At 29.3% G+C, this 20,790-nt stretch overlaps 1 protein-coding gene across 1 annotated transcript in view; it reads left to right on the top strand.

Moving 5' to 3' along the window:
- The first annotated feature begins 1,855 nt into the window (after window positions 1-1,855).
- Window positions 1,856-20,790, top strand: part of Klp10A (kinesin-like protein 10A) — a 77,866-nt gene continuing 58,931 nt past the window's right edge. Inside the window, exons 1-2 of the mRNA XM_067271844.1 lie at window positions 1,856-1,931; window positions 2,017-2,270. Of these exons, the coding sequence (XP_067127945.1) occupies window positions 2,210-2,270 (61 nt within the window). The 5' untranslated portion in view covers window positions 1,856-1,931; window positions 2,017-2,209. The remainder of the gene's footprint in view (window positions 1,932-2,016; window positions 2,271-20,790) is intronic.

Consider the following 20,790-nt stretch of genomic DNA (forward strand, 5'->3'; position numbering starts at 1 on the left):
AGACGACCTTTATTGCAAGCCTATTATAGGTTAAACTCTATTATCGATCTATTTTATATGTCAGACTCAGATAAAAAATCTCTTAAGATCTGATCCGGACTTGCCCATCAGTGGTCAAGTAGATAAAATTATTGAACAACTAGTAATTAGTCGTGGGTTCGCGCTTGACCAACGGTCTAGCCGCTTGGAGTTTTCTGCATTTTTCCACGTCTCTAATTCGTAAATAAGTGCAGTTTTCCATAGAAAGTCCTCTTGAGAGGTATCCACCTTGTCAGATCACCCAAGTATCGTGCCACCGTATTCCTTTAATCCAATCCAAATCAACCGACCCGAACCCAGACTCAAATTTTGACACTTCTAGGCTCCACACGCTCTTTATTTTCTTCAGCTACCGACTAGGGTTGCCATAGGTCCCAAGTTTTCAGGATTTGTCCGATTTAAAACGGTTCGTCTCGATCAGAAAATTTCTCTGATTTGTCCATTTTTACCCGAAAATATTCTGATTTTTATTAAAAATAGTCAAATATAAACAAGGCCGGATTTTGGGGGTGCATTGGGAATACTTTACCTCTTCTGGGAATTTTTTCTAAGTAAAACCAGATACCCAGATACCTTAGCAAGTGAAAAATTTTGTAAATCATGTTCTTTCCTTTCTGTACGTCCCTCTAAAGATTTGTGGATCAGCTATTGAATAAGAAATGGAGGCGGCATGTGTTTGTAGGTGCTGTACATGGAAGCATCACCTGTCCTCACCCACGTGTATCTTTGGTGATCTCTGGCGCATACGTCGTGTTCTGTTGGCTCTGTATACACTGTGACTTAAAAAGTATCGATAGTTTTGAGCACTCATCGACGATGGATTAATGTATGGTTACGTCTGGCCATAGCCTAGCTTTAATTTTATTTATTTAATCATTTTTACTGTTTTCGCCCTGTGAACACTACGAGGATCTTTATTTTTAATCGTATCTATCATGAATTTGGCATGTCCACAACGGAAACAACCGAGTTTTCTAACAAAATCTTGACTGAAATAAGTCAAACATTTAAGATTGCTTCAACGAATAATGAAAAAAATGTTCAATAATTGATAATTTAACAAAGATTAATTTAATTAGAATAATTCATTTATTTTCTAGAGAGTACTGCCTACATAATCAACATTAGATTTTTTAAAAACTCTTTCCGCTCTGTGGGCACTAAGGGGACCTTCTTATAGTAAGCCCATTATGGGTTCGGTCAGGCCCACAATGAAACGTCCGGGTGGTGAGGGACGGGGCCCGAGATATTCGGACGGACCACCCCGAAAAATTCCTGGGGATTTTTTGACCCGTCCTCCGGATTTTGATCTTGGATCCTCAAAAGCGGTTGGCTATCACCTTGACCGCTCGGCCAACCCAACATTAGATAAAGGATATCCATCAAATTTTATCACAATACGATTTCATTTACAATGTCTTGATTTTTAGTTTTGAACTTATGGCAATCTTGTATTTGAATTCATTAGATAATGTGAGAATTCATTTTCTATATTACACGAAATAAATATATTTCTTTAAACATTTTAAAAAATTATTTTTTCCTAAAATATGAAAGTGATCATATTATTTTATCCAATTTTTAAATAAACTGTAGAGTATTCAAATAAAATTGGATGGAAGTACTTGAGTAAAGTAGGATATTTCGATCATTAAATTACACAGTATAAAAAAAAATGTTAATAGTCACTTACACGAAATACTCAATTTTAATTTTACTAAATTTAAATTATTTAATGAAATAACGCATTAATTAATAATAATTATTAAATTTTTCAAATATTTAAATATTAAAATTCTAAATATTTGAAAATCTCTATCAATCTTGTTTCATGGATATGAACGCCGTTCCGAACTAGACGTATATAATCCATCTGCCGTAATATATAAAAAGTAATTATAATTTTTAGATGGAGCTTTATTTTAGAAGTATATTTAAAAATATTTTTACTAAACTAATTAATGTTAGTTTTTTTAGGTTTCTATCACGTAGTTAATATAATTGGATAGGACGTAATTCATCGACTAGTTAGTTCACTTCCTAACACAAACGACTGCCACAAACCAAAATTTGAAAAGCGGTCGACGGTTGTAAAAGGAGTTGGAACTTGTTTATGACTAAGAATTTCGCATTGTCGCCGGATTAATATAGTATAAAAATTTAAAACGACATGGATGGGGATGTCGGTTGTCTTCGAATAGGCTTAAATGTTGATATACAAAGGACAGATGGTATGTATGAACATTTTCAAATTTCTATCCCATCTTTTGATCAAATGTTTCGAATTGTCTTCAATTTATTCGTTTTATGATTCGAATATGCCAATGTACGAAATCTAACGGTTCTCGACGTTAGTCATTTCCAATTCAAATTCAAATTAAGCTAGGTCTAGATCTGTTAATATTTTAGATTTATTTTGCATATTATAATTGCATTTTAAATTTGTGTGTAGGAGAACAATCCGTTAAACGTATAAGGAACGTTAAATATAGATTAAACTGGTAAATCTTTCAGTTTAAAGTGTAAAATTATTTGAGATTTTTATAATTAAAAAGTATTTTTCAAGCTGTTCAATTTTGCATAGCATATATATTTACAAAAACTTCATAATTCAAAATTTAACAATGGTTTTAGATATAGACTAGGTTTAAACTGTCATTTATTGTTTAAATGTGAATATATTTCATTCAGAATATTTCTTTTATAAGAAAGTGTTGTAAGCTTTAAGCCTCCTTTCTGGTAATAAATATCTTGCGTGTTTACTTTTAATATTCATAATTTTTCATATATTTAAATTTTCTTATCAAAATAAATCCGAATTTTATGTAATTCGAGTTTAATATAAATATATATTCCGAAAGTAGATTGAAAGCATGCTTTGATGAATGATGTTACGTATGATGATAAATTAGTATTTCTTTTGATGTATTTTAAACAGAACATTTTGTAAACATAAATTTTTTCTATTATAGTAATGTGTATATTTAACATGTTATATATATCTAACTTCTTATATAATTTTGTATGAGTTATGGAGTATTGACTACTAATGATGTTATTAAATGATTATTATTCCCAGGAATATTTTTTTTTGTTACGGGCCTATTTTAAGCATTTAATAACACAATAGCTAAACTTCAAAACTTTTAAATAATTTTTATTATTATTACAAAAACATAACAAACCTAAAATAAAATGTTTTAATAATCAATATTTGATAAGTATATAAAAAAATAAAATTTTTATGATAGGTTATTAATGGTAGGTTATTTGTGATATTTATTAGTCAAAAATTATCAAATTTAAGTTTTATTCTTTTGTAGATCTTTTGATGTTATATGGTTTACTTACAGATCTTCAAATGAATGCCCTATATTTCTTATGTTTGAGAGTTACGAATGCTCTATATTTCTTATATACAAGATTATTCCAAAATTTCTTCATTTTAAAATTATTTTAAATAAAAGTACATATAATTTATGTGCAATGAAAATTAATTAGCAACTTGCTTAAAGTCTATACATAATGAAGTTTCCTTCATTTTGTATAGTAATATAGTTATCAATATAATTTTAAATAAAAACATTACCAAAGATTACTATACTGATAAAGTTCTTCGTGTTTAGACATTCTAGTTAAACTACAACTTTTTGCCAGCTGTTTTAAAAATGTCACTAACCTAATACTGTTTTGTAAATTCAATGTCACATGAATATTGGATTTATCTGCAATTGTACATTTATATTCAAATTTTGGAAATTTTAAGATCAGTTTATATTTTAATATATTTGGTTCTTCAGTTAAATATCTTTATAATATATATTTGAAATCATACAACAAATATTTGAAAATATAATTTTTAAATAAATAAACTGAAACTGCAATTTGTGTATATATATGTTTATTTATTTATTTTACTTTTTATTTAAATATTAATTTTTCTATTTGTATTCTGTTTTGTCAATTAAAGAAAATTAAAATAATTTCTTGGACAATATTGTTCAACATTTAATTGGCATCTTAATAGTAATCAAGATTAAACTATAATTTAGGATTTTTCACTATATTGATATATAATTCAAATTAACAGGAATGACAAGTTTTAACAAATTAGTAATCAGTAGTGTGTGGCTATGATGATGCAAATATTTCATTTAAAATGAAAATGTTTGTCTTTATTATCTTTATAAAATATAGTAGATAAAAATAATTATTAGATATTATTAGAATAATTATTATTATTAAACAAATTTTAAAAATAGTTATTAAAGCTGAAACAAAGATGATTCAGAATTGAAAAATAAAGTTTTCTTTATTTATTAAACTTTACTTAATTGCAGTAGAGAAAGTATTAAAGTTTGTCATACATGACATTTGTTTATTCTATGAGTAATATACATGCTAAATATTCTAAATCAATATTTATTAAATTCTTGTTTTAAAATGGAAGAAAAACCAATTTTTTAGTAGTATCCATTATTCAGATATACCAGAAGTTATCACTATATGTATGTATAGTGGTAAATTTTCGGTATTTGTATCTCTTGCAGAAAAACTAAATGCAGAAATTTAATAAAAAAAAAGTTGAATTATCATATTTGGACTTGTATTATTATATTTTTTCAGAATTACCAATTACATTGATCCTTTTGAAATTTCATAAATTCAAAATATGATGTGAAGGTTATAGAAATTCAATAATGGATATTAAACAGATAACAGTAATTTAAATGAAAAATAGTAAAAAAAAAAAAAACTCCTCTGGATAACATTGATATTTCTTTTATAAAATATTTTTATAACAATCATTTGTAAATAAAGTTTTAAACTATTTCAGTCCAAATTTCTTGATGAATATTTTGAAATGTAATTGATTATGCTAAAATTCAATTAATTTTTTTGTTCTATTATCTTTGCAACATTTCTTATAAATACATCTCTAAGTAAAATCTAAATTATTTAATTTTGTTATTTTTAATTTGTTACATTATGATGATTAAAGATTTAAATCATAAAATGTAGATAATAAAAATAATTAAAGGTACTGTTTTCACTTTTCTGATGCATTGAATATTTTAAAGTATTATTTCAGTACTGTTTGAAAGTGCAAATTATTTTAAAATGTTTTGTGGTAATTAGAAATTTGAATGAAATTTTTGTAAACATATATTGTACAATTCAATTAGAATTTAAAGAATAAAAGATGGACCATAATGAACACAAATATTTAAGAAATGTTATGTTTAAACCTCCAAATAAAATAATTTGTAGTTACAGCATTCTTTCTGGGAAAAAATTTCTTAACTTTGTATTATTGCTATAAAAATGTGTACATTGAAAGATTAAATTTAAAAAAAATTATAGATATATTTAGGACTAGATTCGACGAAACAAATTAGTCTATCTATATGACTCGAAATCTTGTATAAAATATCTTTAAAAACATTAAAATGATTATCTGAAATTATGCAAAAATTTGCTGTTTTTTAAAACTATTGTAATTTATAGAATATTTTAATAATTGTTAAAGGTTTGTTGCTTTATAAGATAGTACTGTCAGTTTCTTGTAAAAGCTGTCATACTTTTTTGCTGACTCAATACTCTTGCAGGTACTAAAAATAATCTTATCACTATATCAAGACAGTTTGTTCACTTTTAGATTTAGTCTCCTATATTTATATTTTATCTTAATTTTATAACTTGTTTCCTTCAGTAATTGTTAATTTCAAAATTTAAAGTATTGACTTTATTTAAATTTCATTTAATTTAAACTTAATATTGAGTTTAATATTAATAAATAATGATTTATAATTTACAAATTTTTTCCAAGGAGTTCTAATTGATGATGATTCCATTTATTCCTTATCTGTTTTTAAACTATTTTGTAATTAATTAATTAAGAATAATATATATATATATATATATATATATATTTTTTTTTTGCCAACAAAAATTACTGAAACCAATTAAAAATTTATAAAATAGAAGAATTATTTTCAAAGAATTATGAGAATCACATAATTTGTCAGTTAATAACTTTTTTGCCTAATTCTTTTATGTGAACTTTAAGATATTTCAGTAATTAGTTTGTTATAATAGTTGAACTTTATTTTTCACAAGTTATTTATAAATAATATAACAACAACTTTCAATTACTTAGAATAGTACAAATTTCAAAGCTTTGGTAGATGCTAATATTTCTTCTTTAAAATCTCCTCACTAACATTTTCGACCTTTCTCACTAACCTTCTCACTAACCTTTGGTTCTTCTTCAGGTGAAACGAGAAGCTATTCGATGGCAAGAACTTTTTTAAAAAAACAAATTCCGAAAGTTCCACGTAACACGCGCAATCTTTGTCATACTGCGCGTGCGCAGTTGATGGAAGTATGGCTTTGCGTTATCCCGTATCATAGACCAGCGTTTGCCAGGCCACCGATAATGATACTTCTTCTTTGTTATTAATGCATTTTTTCCTCCTTTGCCATTTTATGTATCCATATCGCTTCCATCCATCTTAAATGGAGCGGCCACTGCATCGTTTGTATTATTTTCGCCTCGTTAAAAAATGGCTCTATCTCAGGATCCGTAGCGTACTGCGCTAAAGCGGTTGTGTATCTGTTATGCTCGATGTCCGCTTTATGCTCTTTAACCCTCACATTCAATGAACTTTTTGTGGCTCCTACGTATACCAGCTCCTTATCCCATCTATGATCTTTCATAGGGATTGCGTACACACCAGCCAATTTGCCCTGCTTCGGGGCATCTTTCCCGTTACTCAGCATGTTAAAAATAGTAGGACATCTTCTATACACGATAGTGACTTGCCTTCTTTTAGCGATCTCCTTGTATAAATTTTGTAAGTACGGATTGTAGGTAACTATTATCCTGTCCTTATCTACGCTATCCTGTTGCCTTTGCACCTCTGCTATCGTCACTCCTGGGGGGTGCACGGTTTTCTTGCATAACGCCGCCACCAGATTATACCCGTGTCGTTCAGCAATAGTATTAATCGTGTTGATCTCATTCGTAAGTGCCTGCGTTGTAGATGAGTGGGTGTACGCCCTTTTGACTAAACTATTAAATGCGGCTATCTTATAATTCGTTGGATCACATGACTGTGCCGGGATATACAATTGATCTACATGGGGTTTTCTATATACTTTGGTGCAGATGGCAGATCCTTTAACAGTGATGTTCACGTCGAGAAAATGGACCTGGGTGTAGCTCTCTTGTTCTAGACCCAGAGTTAAGCCATAAGAGTTATTATTAAACTGGGCCACAACAGTCAATATATCCGGTTTACATTTCCATAGTATGAGTATATCATCTACGTATCTCTTGTAGATAATGATGTTGTGGAGCTGGTCCGGAAGAACTTTTTGCTCAAGGAGTCTAACCATCATTTCACATAAATCTCCTGCTATAGGGCTCCCCATTGGTACACCTCTTCGTTGTTGGTATATGCACCCTTTAAACTGGAATAACGAGTTGTAACATAATAGATGTGCTAACTCCAATATTTGCTGATGATGGTTACTATCCTCTACTATTTTTAATAATAGATCTCTTAAAGCACAGAAGGTAGGTGGAAGGAGTACTGAAGGGTACATAGATTTAAAATCCAGCACTGTGAGGTACGCTGGTGTGGTGTGTATCTGTTTGAGGATAGCTATGAGTTCTAAGCTGTCAGATATACTGAACTCAATCTTCTAGATGTGGTGCTATTACTGCGTGCATAACATCTTCCAGTTTTCTGGTTGGCGCGCGAGTCTTATCTACTACTGGACGAATTTGTATGCCCTGCTTATGTGTTTTGGCGAAGCCAAATAGCCTAGAAGCGTCTGGAGAGTCCAAGACAATATTCTTAATGTCTAACCTCAAACAGATACACACCACACCAGCATACCTCACAGTGCTGGATTTTAAATCTATGTACCCTTCAGTACTCCTTCCACCTACCTTCTGTGCTTTAAGAGATCTATTATTAAAAATAGTAGAGGATAGTAACCATCATCAGCAAATATTGGAGTTAGCACATCTATTATGTTACAACTCGTTATTCCAGTTTAAAGGGTGCATATACCAACAACGAAGAGGTGTACCAATGGGGAGCCCTATAGCAGGAGATTTATGTGAAATGATGGTTAGACTCCTTGAGCAAAAAGTTCTTCCGGACCAGCTCCACAACATCATTATCTACAAGAGATACGTAGATGATATACTCATACTATGGAAATGTAAACCGGATATATTGACTGTTGTGGCCCAGTTTAATAATAACTCTTATGGCTTAACTCTGGGTCTAGAACAAGAGAGCTACACCCAGGTCCATTTTCTCGACGTGAACATCACTGTTAAAGGATCTGCCATCTGCACCAAAGTATATAGAAAACCCCATGTAGATCAATTGTATATCCCGGCACAGTCATGTGATCCAACGAATTATAAGATAGCCGCATTTAATAGTTTAGTCAAAAGGGCGTACACCCACTCATCTACAACGCAGGCACTTACGAATGAGATCAACACGATTAATACTATTGCTGAACGACACGGGTATAATCTGGTGGCGGCGTTATGCAAGAAAACCGTGCACCCCCCAGGAGTGACGATAGCAGAGGTGCAAAGGCAACAGGATAGCGTAGATAAGGACAGGATAATAGTTACCTACAATCCGTACTTACAAAATTTATACAAGGAGATCGCTAAAAGAAGGCAAGTCACTATCGTGTATAGAAGATGTCCTACTATTTTTAACATGCTGAGTAACGGGAAAGATGCCCCGAAGCAGAGCAAATTGGCTGGTGTGTACGCAATCCCTATGAAAGATCATAGATGGGATAAGGAGCTGGTATACGTAGGAGCCACAAAAAGTTCATTGAATGTGAGGGTTAAAGAGCATAAAGCGGACATCGAGCATAACAGATACACAACCGCTTTAGCGCAGTACGCTACGGATCCTGAGATAGAGCCATTTTTTAACGAGGCGAAAATAATACAAACGATGCAGTGGCCGCTCCATTTAAGATGGATGGAAGCGATATGGATACATAAAATGGCAAAGGAGGAAAAAATGCATTAATAACAAAGAAGAAGTATCATTATCGGTGGCCTGGCAAACGCTGGTCTATGATACGGGATAACGCAAAGCCATACTTCCATCAACTGCGCACGCGCAGTATGACAAAGATTGCGCGTGTTACGTGGAACTTTCGGAATTTGTTTTTTTAAAAAAGTTCTTGCCATCGAATAGCTTCTCGTTTCACCTGAAGAAGAACCAAAGGTTCGAAAACTTTGGTAGATGGTTGAGGCAGTTAAGGCATCTACCCAACACTCATCAAATATGGACAAGTAATGTCCAGGAATATTTCCTTGTTAATCTGCCCTGGATATGTCAGTCTTTGCCCTTATCAGTTGGCTACTTCATTATGAGCCTGGCAGAACCCACAATGGGATATGGAGAGAAAAAGCTCTCTTAATGTCCTTAGCAGAAAGATCCAAAAATAAATAAATAAAAACAATTTCAAAGTTTTTAATTCTTTTAAAGTTAACTATATATATAATCATACTATATATGTTATACAGTATAATATTTTTTACTTAAATCTTTCTTGAAAAATTAAATTTGATTATTTTTATTTTGCAAAATATTGTTTTAATTCATATTTCTTTGTTTTCTATTTTTGGTTTTCATTCCAAAAATCATTCTACTTTAGTAAAAAAGTTAATAAGAAATGCCTAAAATCAATATTTTATTATTTCAAGAAAAATGTAATTGCTAAAAATATTTCTAGTTTTAATACTTTTAAGAATATTTTAAGTGGAGTGTTAGCAAAGCTTCTTTCAGGCTTACAGAATTGTGTTTGTTCTCAAAATCTGTTCAATAGATTTTGATTAAACTGTGCCATTTTCCATTAATTGTAATGTGGAATCCAAAAATACAATAAAAAATGGCGGTCCTTGACTTCATTTTCAAGATATAAGGACATTTCACGAATGTATGCAAAAAAGCAATATCGCATGATTCACACAACTTTATTGTGCAATGTTTCATGGTTGCTAGCACATCTTGTTTGGGCATATAGAATCAAGTTCGTTCTCAAAATTTAATGGATCGATTTCAATAAAACTTTGCCACTTTCCATTAATTGAGATGAGGAATCCAGAAATATAATGTGGGCCCATTTAAATGAAAAAAGTCCAGCAATGAATTGCTTAACTTTCCTGGCAACATTTTAAAATTTTGGTGGTGCTATCTGTTACGATATTTCGTTTTAAAAAACTGTTTATATTTCTAATTATTATAAAATGGCAAAAAGCTTAATTTTGAGAATAGGGACAAGGTTTATAAAAATTTGTAAATTTTAATAATGAGTAAAGTTGTCATTAAGTCAGACCCTACTTGAAATATGGCACATGATCATTCTTTATCTCCCTACCCTGTTGGCCTTAAACTGTCAAAATTTAATAGTATGAATCTTTCTAATACACAAACCTTCCTGCAAAATTTCAGAAATTTTTGAAAGCACAGGAGGAAAGCTTCAAAGAGGGTAAACAAAATCGTGCCATACATACAAACACACATTAACATATATACATACAGAAAAAAAAATCTGAATGTTTTTTCATTTCTTGACATTTCAAGGTCCCTAGTCCAAAAATGTAAAAATTTTTGGGGGTCATTTTTTTGACCAATTACCATACTTTCCTTCTGTTATCTATAACAGAGCCAGGGAAGTAAAAATAGGAGTCTATGATTTTGTTTTCGATATACAAAAGTATTACAGTGACAATGTCCATGCTCTCTGATGCAATGAGTGCACTTAATGGCACTTGTGAATTGCCACTCTGTGTCTGGCCAGTGTAGGATTGTGTCTCTTGCGGCCTGCAGGTATGAGGATAGCCTCTTGTGACAAGTGCAAAGTTTACCTGTCCATGTCCTTCAGGTACTGTACAAGGATTGCCTCTTCTGTGCCTAACAGGTGTAGTGATTACTTCTTTCCTTCTGACTCCACTTCAGTTCTATCACAATATGGCAAAGTTGCACAATGTCCTAGTTTTGTTTTGATTTCCATATACTATATATTATTGTGGTATTTTGTGAAAATTTAAAGTTTTCATTAATTTAAAATTAATGTTACATTTAAAATGTTGGTAAAAATCAGTTTTGAAAGTTAACTTATTAAAATTTATTAAGTGATAATCATTTTTCTATTATTAAGATATCAGTTATATACTGTAGTAACAGATGATTGTATGTATATAAAAATTTTAGAGAAGATAATTTAGTTAATACTTCTCATAAAATAATTATGGAATAAGAAAAAAGTGACGACAACTGTTCAATGAAAATAAATCAATGATATATAAAAATCAATTGAATTTTTTTTGAAATAATATAATATCTAATAGGCTAATACTTAATGATAATCTAATATTATGTATATCATATCATGTTTATCCAAATCAATGCCAAAATCATAATTGCTTTGTTCAATTTTTCCCTTTTTTTCAGTAATAAAAATTAATTTTTATCTTGTAAATGTGAATAGCCTGCACTTTAAATTTAAATTGAATTATTTTATTCATATTTTAACAAAATGAACTAATAATGTGGTATGAATAAAGACACTTCAGTCAAGTAATAATACATAAGACTTGAAAATCATTTTATCTGTATATTAAATATTATATACTGAAATAGCTTAATATTTTATTTGGTTATACTTTCAGGATAGAAATCAAATTTTTTATAATATAATTATTGGAATAATATTTTATAAATTAAAAAAATTGTCAGAAGTAATATTTGCAATGAAAATATAAATAATTGCCTACTTAGACTAAAAATAATAATGAAATCTTAAGTAATTTTTATCTTAATTTTACAGATGCCTTTTATCATTGAATGTTTTAATATATAGTTAACCCTTGATACAAGGTCTTCTTAAATAAAGCCACTATTATAGTGTTAGTGAATACCCATGAGGGGATCTTTCTCTTTATATTAAATAGCAAACTCTTCTGTAGTTATGAATTGCTAAATATATGAATTTTGCATTGCAAATGATATTGGTAGCATTAAATTCCATGACTTTCCAACTTCCAAACTCAAACTTCTATGTAGACCTTATTATATGCATTTCTTGTTGTTACAACATATTAGGAAATCCTTGTTAATTCAAACTCATATAGATCAAAATCCTGTTAGTTTGGTGGCATGCACATATTGCAATGACAGATTTTACTTCATTTTTTACTCCTATCTCCCCTCTCTATTTGTGTAATCATGTACAATACAATAAATGTCAATTAACAACAGAATGTTTCAAAATAAATGAAATATTTTGTATTTGCAAATACTCACATGACCCCCCTCCCCATCACAGCATTTATTAACACCTTCCTGATCTTGATGATGTCACAATAAATGCACACTGCCTTTGTAACTTAACTGTACTGTTTGTTCCAGCTGGGAACATGACATGTTAAAAATTCTGAATACAGTTACTTTTAAATTTGAAGTGAAAAGTCTGTCCAAATTGTGATGTCTTTATTAACTCATATATTTAGATCAAAGTTCATGTGCCTGGATACTATGAGAGAATAATAGATCACAAACAACTTCAACATAGCTTTGCTTTTATACTAACACATTTTCAAGTGTTGCCTTACCCATGGACTACCCTTTTTACTTTTCTGGCTATTATACAGAGGGAAAGTATGGTGATCCAGCAAAAAACGACGATCCAGATTTTTACATTTTTAGACTTAGGACACCTTGAAATGTCAAGAAGTACAAAAATTACCCCCAAATTTTTTTACATATATGAATGTTAGTGTGTGTAGGGCATGATTTTGTTTCATTCTGTTTGAAGCTTAATAACTCCTGTGCTTTTTGTCAAATTTCTGAAATTTTGCAGGGAGGTTTAGGGGGATTGATACTATTAAATTTTAGTGATTTAAAGGTTGAGGGGTGGAGAGATAATAGGGGTCATGTGTATCTCTAGTAGGGTCAGACTTAATGATGATTTTACTCATTATTAGCATTTACAATTTTTTATAACTCATCCCTATTCTCAAAATTAAGTTTTTTGCCATTTTATAATAATTAAAAATATATTTTATTAAAAAATTTTTTATAACAGTTGGTGCCACCAAAATTTTAAATGTTGGTGGTTTATTTTCTCTTATTTCATAAAACGCAGCTGGTTCTTGGGATTGCAAAATTGGGCTACAAGTATAAGATTGAGATATATGTAGGGCTTTACGTTACTAGATTTGAGCGACTTACTACTTTTCAGACTACTTAAAGCAGAATTCTCAAAAATTATTTTTAAATTTTTATAAAATCTATATGGCAACCTGTGAGGTTCTCACTGGACAGGTGCTGTTTACCTGTAGTTTAATTATTATTATTAGTAATGATATAAATAAAGTAGCATTCTGTATACAAAGCTGTGTTCCATTTGCCTAAATAAACTACATCAGTTACATGACATTTGGAATATTGTACAGAAATATGTAAATGTTGGATAATTTGAAACTTGATGATAATTTAAGGACAATTATTTTGTCACTTGAATTTTGATTAATGAGGATTTCTTGTATTTTGCTACTGTTATAAAATTAAATGGAGGATTAAAAAAACATTTTTCTATGCAATTCATATTGTAAAATTTGATTTTTAGAATGTGTTGTTCATTTTGTTTGGATTCAAATAAAACCATTTATATTTTAATATTTTTTGAATATTTTTGTAATTTTTTGACAGGTAAAATATTTTTTATTATTCATCTAAAATTTGGAATAATATGATTATAGACAATCTAAGATATAAAACAAATATATTTCAAGTAATTCAATATTGTTCATTTTCAAATACATGTTTGTGAATATAAAGCCTGAAGAAGAGCCCCGAAGGGGTGTCGAAAATGTTTGCAATAGTAGAACATTTTTGCTCCGGTTATTTGGTTTAAGTAAAGTTGATTTTACATGTTTGTAAAGTTATTAATGTTGAAATAGATTGTATGATTACATGATCATTTATTACTCTCAAACACTGTCGCCAACATATACAAGAGAAATGTTTCAGGACTACTGTTTTAAGTTGAACTTCACAAATTCAGAATGACTGATAAATCTGATATGCCTAAAATTACAAAACCACAATATCCTCAAAAGAAAGAATATAATAATTATAGGCTATATCAGGAGTGGGCAAGCGAGAGTTCAGTGGGAGCCGAAATGTAGGTTTTGCAAAATGCATGGGAGTTGCAGTTCTGTACTGTCGTGGTGGATAGTATGGTAAGGCGCGCGATTTTATTACATGATATAAATATAATATAAAACAAATATTGAATTTTTTTAATTAACATATTTTCACAAAATTATAAAAATAAAATTGTAAAAATAATAATAAAAATCAGAAATTAACACTTTCAGCAAGAGCTGCATGTAACTCAGAAAAAGCCGCATTTGCCCATGCCTGGGCTATATCATAGCGTTTGAATTTTTATTGGAGATAGTGAAGTAGTCAGAGTGGCATATAAAAACATTGTTAATGGTTGATCATTTTCTTCATACATGCTTATTTCTTTAGTTTTCTGATCTAAATTAATCTCATTAATCAGATCAGAAATTATTTCATTATTTACAAAGTTATTTTTTTTTTACAATTACATTAAATTTTGTTTTGGGTTAAGTCTGAAGTCATATAACTTGGCTTTACATAAGTATGGGACTATTTTTCTCCCCAGTTAACAGTTTAGTTTTTGACTAGTTGAATAATTTGGTAATTTGAATGAAAACTTACCTTAAATTAAAAAATAAAATTTGAAAATTTGTTATTTGTCAAGTTATTGGGCTGCAATTTGAAAAAATTGTAGACCTATAAATACACACTGTTGTCCATATGTCTGGCCATTCATCTATCTTTCCTTAATCTCAAGAATGGAGTAAGAAGATGAAATCTGAGACCAAATAGGGAAACCTTGGAGGCAGGAGGTCCCAATTAACTTTATACAAACTTCTGATGCAAACTGGAGGTCACATTATTTCAATTCAAAACTTTTCCCCTGAAAGCAATTAATAGATGACTGGCACAACTTTATTGTTAAAGGAAAAGTATGATGTACAGAAGCAAGCTACTGCTAATTTGAGGAGGAGAGCATATATTTTAACTTAAATAAATTAAAAATATGATTAAAAATTGCAGCTTGGCATTTTGACAATGTCACAATAAATAATTGCTTGTTTAATTTGAATTTGACAATTACCATAAAAGCACAAATTTTGACAAAACCCATCCTCTGGTAATGGTAATTTTTGATTTAATGGCTGGAGTTTTGTTGTTCACTTGGTCAGACTGACTACAGTGTACTACAAGACTTACGTCTAACTGCAGAGTACTCTATATTGTGCGATTAGGAATGCTCTGAACTGCTTCGCTGCCATCATTTCTCATGATAAAGTTACCATTTGTATAGCAAACAGTGCCAAGAACCTTTTTATGATGTGGGGCCACCCTATTCACTGGACCACTCTTGTGATTATGATTTGATACCCAAAGTGAAAGCACTTTGGGTATCAAATCATAATCACAAGAGGAAATGCTTTTATACTTGAAATAACAATTTCAATGCAGTGAGGTGCAAGATTTAAAGATGGTGAAGCTGTAGTATTGTCCTGAGTGATCAATTGATTAATCTTGGAGAATACTTTAAAAGGCTTTTAGATTTAATGTGTTTGTAAAATTCTTTGTTCAACTTTACTATTAAGGTGAAAGAATTAAAAAAAAAGATACATTTGAAGTATATGGGAAATTTTTGCTTTCCTTACCTTATATGAGAAAGGTACTATATGTGAAAGGTTTGACTAATGCTATTTAGTAGTTTTTTAATATATGTATATTTTGAAATTTCTTCACTGTATTACATTTGTCTGAAAAAATTGGTTTCTACAACTTAAAAAGTAACCCTCGCATATTGATATACGATGTTAATTTATAATTACGTTTTAATAAATTATTTAATTTTGGCTCATTTAATTTGTGTAATTGAAAATTAGATAATGTGAAATAGCAAGTATTGCATAGTAAAGTTTATTTTAAACTTTTGCCATTAATCTTATTGTAATGAGACTATTAAAGATGCAATGCTTTGTTTCAATTGACAAAAATAAAAATGATGTCCACAAGATTAAATAGTGTTCTGTGAAATTAACAAGATTATAATTTGTAATTATGCACTTCTATTGATTCAAAACTTTGTTTTTTGTTTTTTCTAAACAATTTTAATTTGTTAGTTAAAAGTAGTTAGCTTTACAATTGGTATTTAATGTATTAAATGCTTCTAAATTTTGAATATTTTACTACTTAACTTAGTTAACTATAATTAGATTAAGCATTGAATTTAGCTTAGCTTAGTCTAATTATAATTAAACTAAGTTAAATCTAATGTTTTAGATGCATTGTATTTCATGTAATTTCAGTAATTTTTATTATAATTAGACTAAGCTAAGTAGTAAAATATTCAAAATTTAGAAGTATTTAATACAATAAATACCAATTGTAAAGCAAACTACTATTGAATATTATTTATTGAATTATATTGAAATACCACAGTTAAAAAAATATTTTATATTTTCAGCCATTGGAACATTAGCTAACGTTGTGTATTAAATAAACATAACTTTACGTACAAATTTTAAATTTTTTGTGTACGTACATTGTGTTTCCAACTTATTTTAATTATGGAGCCTGTCTCACTTTGATAGTTTTGATACCCAGATAATTCTTACCAAATATAAAGGAAACAAAATATTTATAAAATATAAAAAGCGGATTAATAATTAGTAAATGTGGTATTATTAATTCTAACTAGTAATTAATGTGAAGGATTAATTTATGCAGATAATTTTGTCTACAGATGTGGTGGGAGAATTTAATGCATTCAATTCTTTTTATGAATCACTAAATAAACACTCAAGTGTTTGAATATCCCTGAACAGCAGTTTCTCCAACAGGAATGAATATTTTAGTAGTCAAATGTAAAGAATTGAATATTCAGGAAATAATCAAATAACCTACATAATTTTATTTTCCCAACATTAAACTCAGATTTTATATTCTTTAAATGTGTACTTTGCAGTTTGTGAATAGCCCTCCTTTTTCTCTGCGATATTAATAATTTTTGTTTTATTTAAATGAATTCTTCAAATATATTTTAAACTATGGTACTATGAGCACTAAGTTTTGGCTCTATGGAGGACTTACCACATACACTATTGATGTTGTCAGAGTAATCACACAGAAGTAGGTAGACTCAGGTTTATTATGATGATGGTATGCATTTTGGACAGGTTGTCTGTCCCTCTTCAGCTGTATTTGTTACAATTTGGTGGGTGTACAGGTGCCTAGAGAAATAAAAGTGCTTTTTTTTTTTTTTTTTTTTTTTTGTTACAAACAGGTTTATGAACAAAATTTAGAACTGATTTTTGTCCCAGTTGCCGAACAGGCTACTTGTACAGCCGGCCATAGATGGTCAATATCCTATACTATCTATGTTAAAGAAAGTCAACAGTCTGACCAATTAACGACAGGACTATGAATTCAGAAGTTAGTGGCACCAAGATCACCTCATGTCATGATACGAATCATTGATGATGATACTATTTAAATTAAATTTCAATGTGCACTTTCTTTTTTCAGTACATGCCAGAGTTGAATTTAAATTAAATTAATTAATAAAAATGGTGTTGATTGACATTTAGGTAATGTAAATGGCATTCAAGAATTTGTTTAAGTATACTTATGTTAAATTAAATGACAAAACTTTATATATATAATGTATTATAATATGTATAATATTATATTAATTAATTTAATATTTATTAACACTTTTAGGAACAAATTAAGTTTGAAACCTGAGGTTTGTATTATCTTTTAAATCAAAGAAAATTGTGTAAAAATTCATAGTATTAATACTACATTATTCAAGATAAAATAAATTAGAAGCTGAATAGATTGAAATAGTAATGAAATTGTTCTTGTCTTGCTAATTAAATGCTCAATTTCTGAAATGTTTAATTCCGATTCAAAAATTGTGTAGAATAATAGGTATCTGTATAAGTTTGTATAATGTTGTTTTTACCTTAGAAGAAAGGACTCTATGAATGAAATAGTCATTTGAAAGGTGATGAAAAACTGTAGGTTAGCTTTTACTTTTGTAGTTCTGTAAGTCCCTGTCATTCAACACTGTCAATTCAACTTTGTGTGTGCAATCCAAGTTTCAGTACAAGATTTTGGTTTAGTTTTCAGAAGTATTTTGTGATTGATCAGCTAATGTGTTTTTGCCTTATGCCCCCCTTTTGTAAATAGATGTCTTGAGAATTGCCAAAAAATCCTCAATCGATCCAATTTTTGGCACCTTTTGAAGGGTTGTCCTTTATGATGATGATGATTTCTTATTGCAGTAAAGTTTTGGCATTATGGAACTTGCTTCATCTGATCAAGAGTAGAATAGTTCTTTTAAATATCTGCTTGAGAGTAGAATAGTTTTTTCAAATGTAAGGAATCAGGTGACATCATACATTCATTTAAATATTGCTGGACATTGATAGCTAAACTTAATTTTCTGATTAGGGCTTGAAGCAGTCATTTCTCCCAGTGCAATCCAAATCAAAACTTTGCCCTCAAATTTCTTTTTATTGGAAAAATATACATTAGCAAGTGTGGATGAAATATCACTGGTATATCCATTGATTGTTTGATTGCAAGAGAGTAAAATAAGATTTTTCATTCAAAACAATGAACTTTTCAGAGTAATTTCACTATTATCTTCTATACTTTGCTCAGTGATCTTTGTATGTCCATTCTGTCAGGAATTATATGCTTCTTTTGATATGTAATGTGTGTTCTTGTTTTTAAAGCCTTATGGAGCCAATTATATAAAATTTTTCAGTTATAGGGTGACAGATTAATTTGAAACCTTGTCTATCTAACTTCAAAGGTCTCCTTCAATTCTTTCAACTTGGCTTTAGAATTTTTCTTTTTCTTCAGAGACCTTTCTTTTCTGTAGTGTAATCCACTATGTTGGAATGTTGGATAATGTAATATAGGCCCTATAGTCTGTTTTGAAATTCCTTTGTTTGCAAAAAGGTTTATGGTAAACTTTTGCACATTAAATTATAATAAAACATTATGAAAAATGTATGCTTTTAGGTATAAAGCATTAAGTATTTTCTTTCATTGCCATTTTGAAAGAAGTAGAAAATTTAATATAGAAGATTCTAAAATGTTGTATGGCATTTCATGTGCTTTCAAATTGTTGCAAGTACAGAATAATTATAAATTATTTGCTGTTGGCTAGGACCTGTGATATTTTGCATAGATTTCTTTTCCAGACATCTGTTATTTAACTTTTTGGTATTTCTCAATAACATGTGTTTTGAAATAAACAAATATTAACAAAAAGTCATTATATGTTTTAAATAGCACTAAATTACAAACACATATTTTTTTTAGCTTTATTGTTGCTATAGGCTATCACTTTGATGCATTAACAATTTAATGCAATAATTTTAAATTATATCAATGTTTTTCTGAATATGTTAGTTTACGCAACTGATAACTTCAGGCTTAAACTTTGTTACATTATTTGATGGCATTTGAAGACATTGTCATTGATATCAATAAAATGTGATATCCTTTGTCTAGAAAATGTTTAGGTTTATCATCAGACTTTGGGACTACATGATTGCATTCTTTTAATCATAAGTTTGCAATACAGAACAGTCATTCAGTCAACTGACTGACTGGTCAATACTGGAATTTCAAGCCCTTGTTCCTTGTTGAAAAAAAGGAATAATGCTGAGGCAATGGTTAAGGTCATGTCACCATTGAGATCATCCGATGCAAAAACAATGAATAATTTTCTTTATGACTTGATGTGATGAAGTTAAGTTTGCAGGAAAACATAATAGTTTGGATGAAATTTAAAACTTTGAATATTCAAACTCTTTGATGTTTGAATCCTTAGACTAAACTTGAAATATAGTTATTGTTTTTAATATAACTAATAACTAATATTAGTTATATTAAAAACAATTTGTTATGCTCTCTTATGTACTGTACTTTGAATATTGAATTGAATTCATATGAAATAATATTACTAAGCATTTGAGTACAGTTTATGAATACTTATTTAAAAAGTAATGATAAAAACTTTTAATTCAGAAAGGTGAATTGTCAAAAAAAGCAAAGTTATTTTAGTATGTCATTAAGATAGCCCAAAAAAACTTGAATTTGGTCATATATTGTTTAAAACAATTGGGGAATATAAAAAATTTATCAATGATTTTTCCATTTGTTACAAAGAAAGGAGTTCTTTTGTAATACAGTATATAATGATACATTAAGGATTATTTTGTGTGCATTTGTAATGGAAATTACCTTAAAGCTACATTTAGGCTACAAATTCTATAATATACATACAATGTACATAAAATTAAAATTATTTTCTGTAGTTAAAATTGTACAATTAGCAAAAGTAGTTTTTGAATTTAGACAATTATTCCAATTGCTAAAATAATTTAAAAACATATTTAGTACCTACTGTGATTATAGAAAAGTGATAGGGAAATATTGAAATGCACTCATTTGCATAAAAATTAGCATGCCAAGAAGGCATTGTCAAAATCAAATGAAATTGTTCACATGTGAGTGTAACAGTGATGTAATTAAGTGATTA

This window comes from Centruroides vittatus, unplaced genomic scaffold, assembly GCF_030686945.1.
Source record: "Centruroides vittatus isolate TY-2023 unplaced genomic scaffold, ASM3068694v2 contig_401, whole genome shotgun sequence".
NCBI lineage: Eukaryota > Metazoa > Arthropoda > Arachnida > Scorpiones > Buthidae > Centruroides > Centruroides vittatus.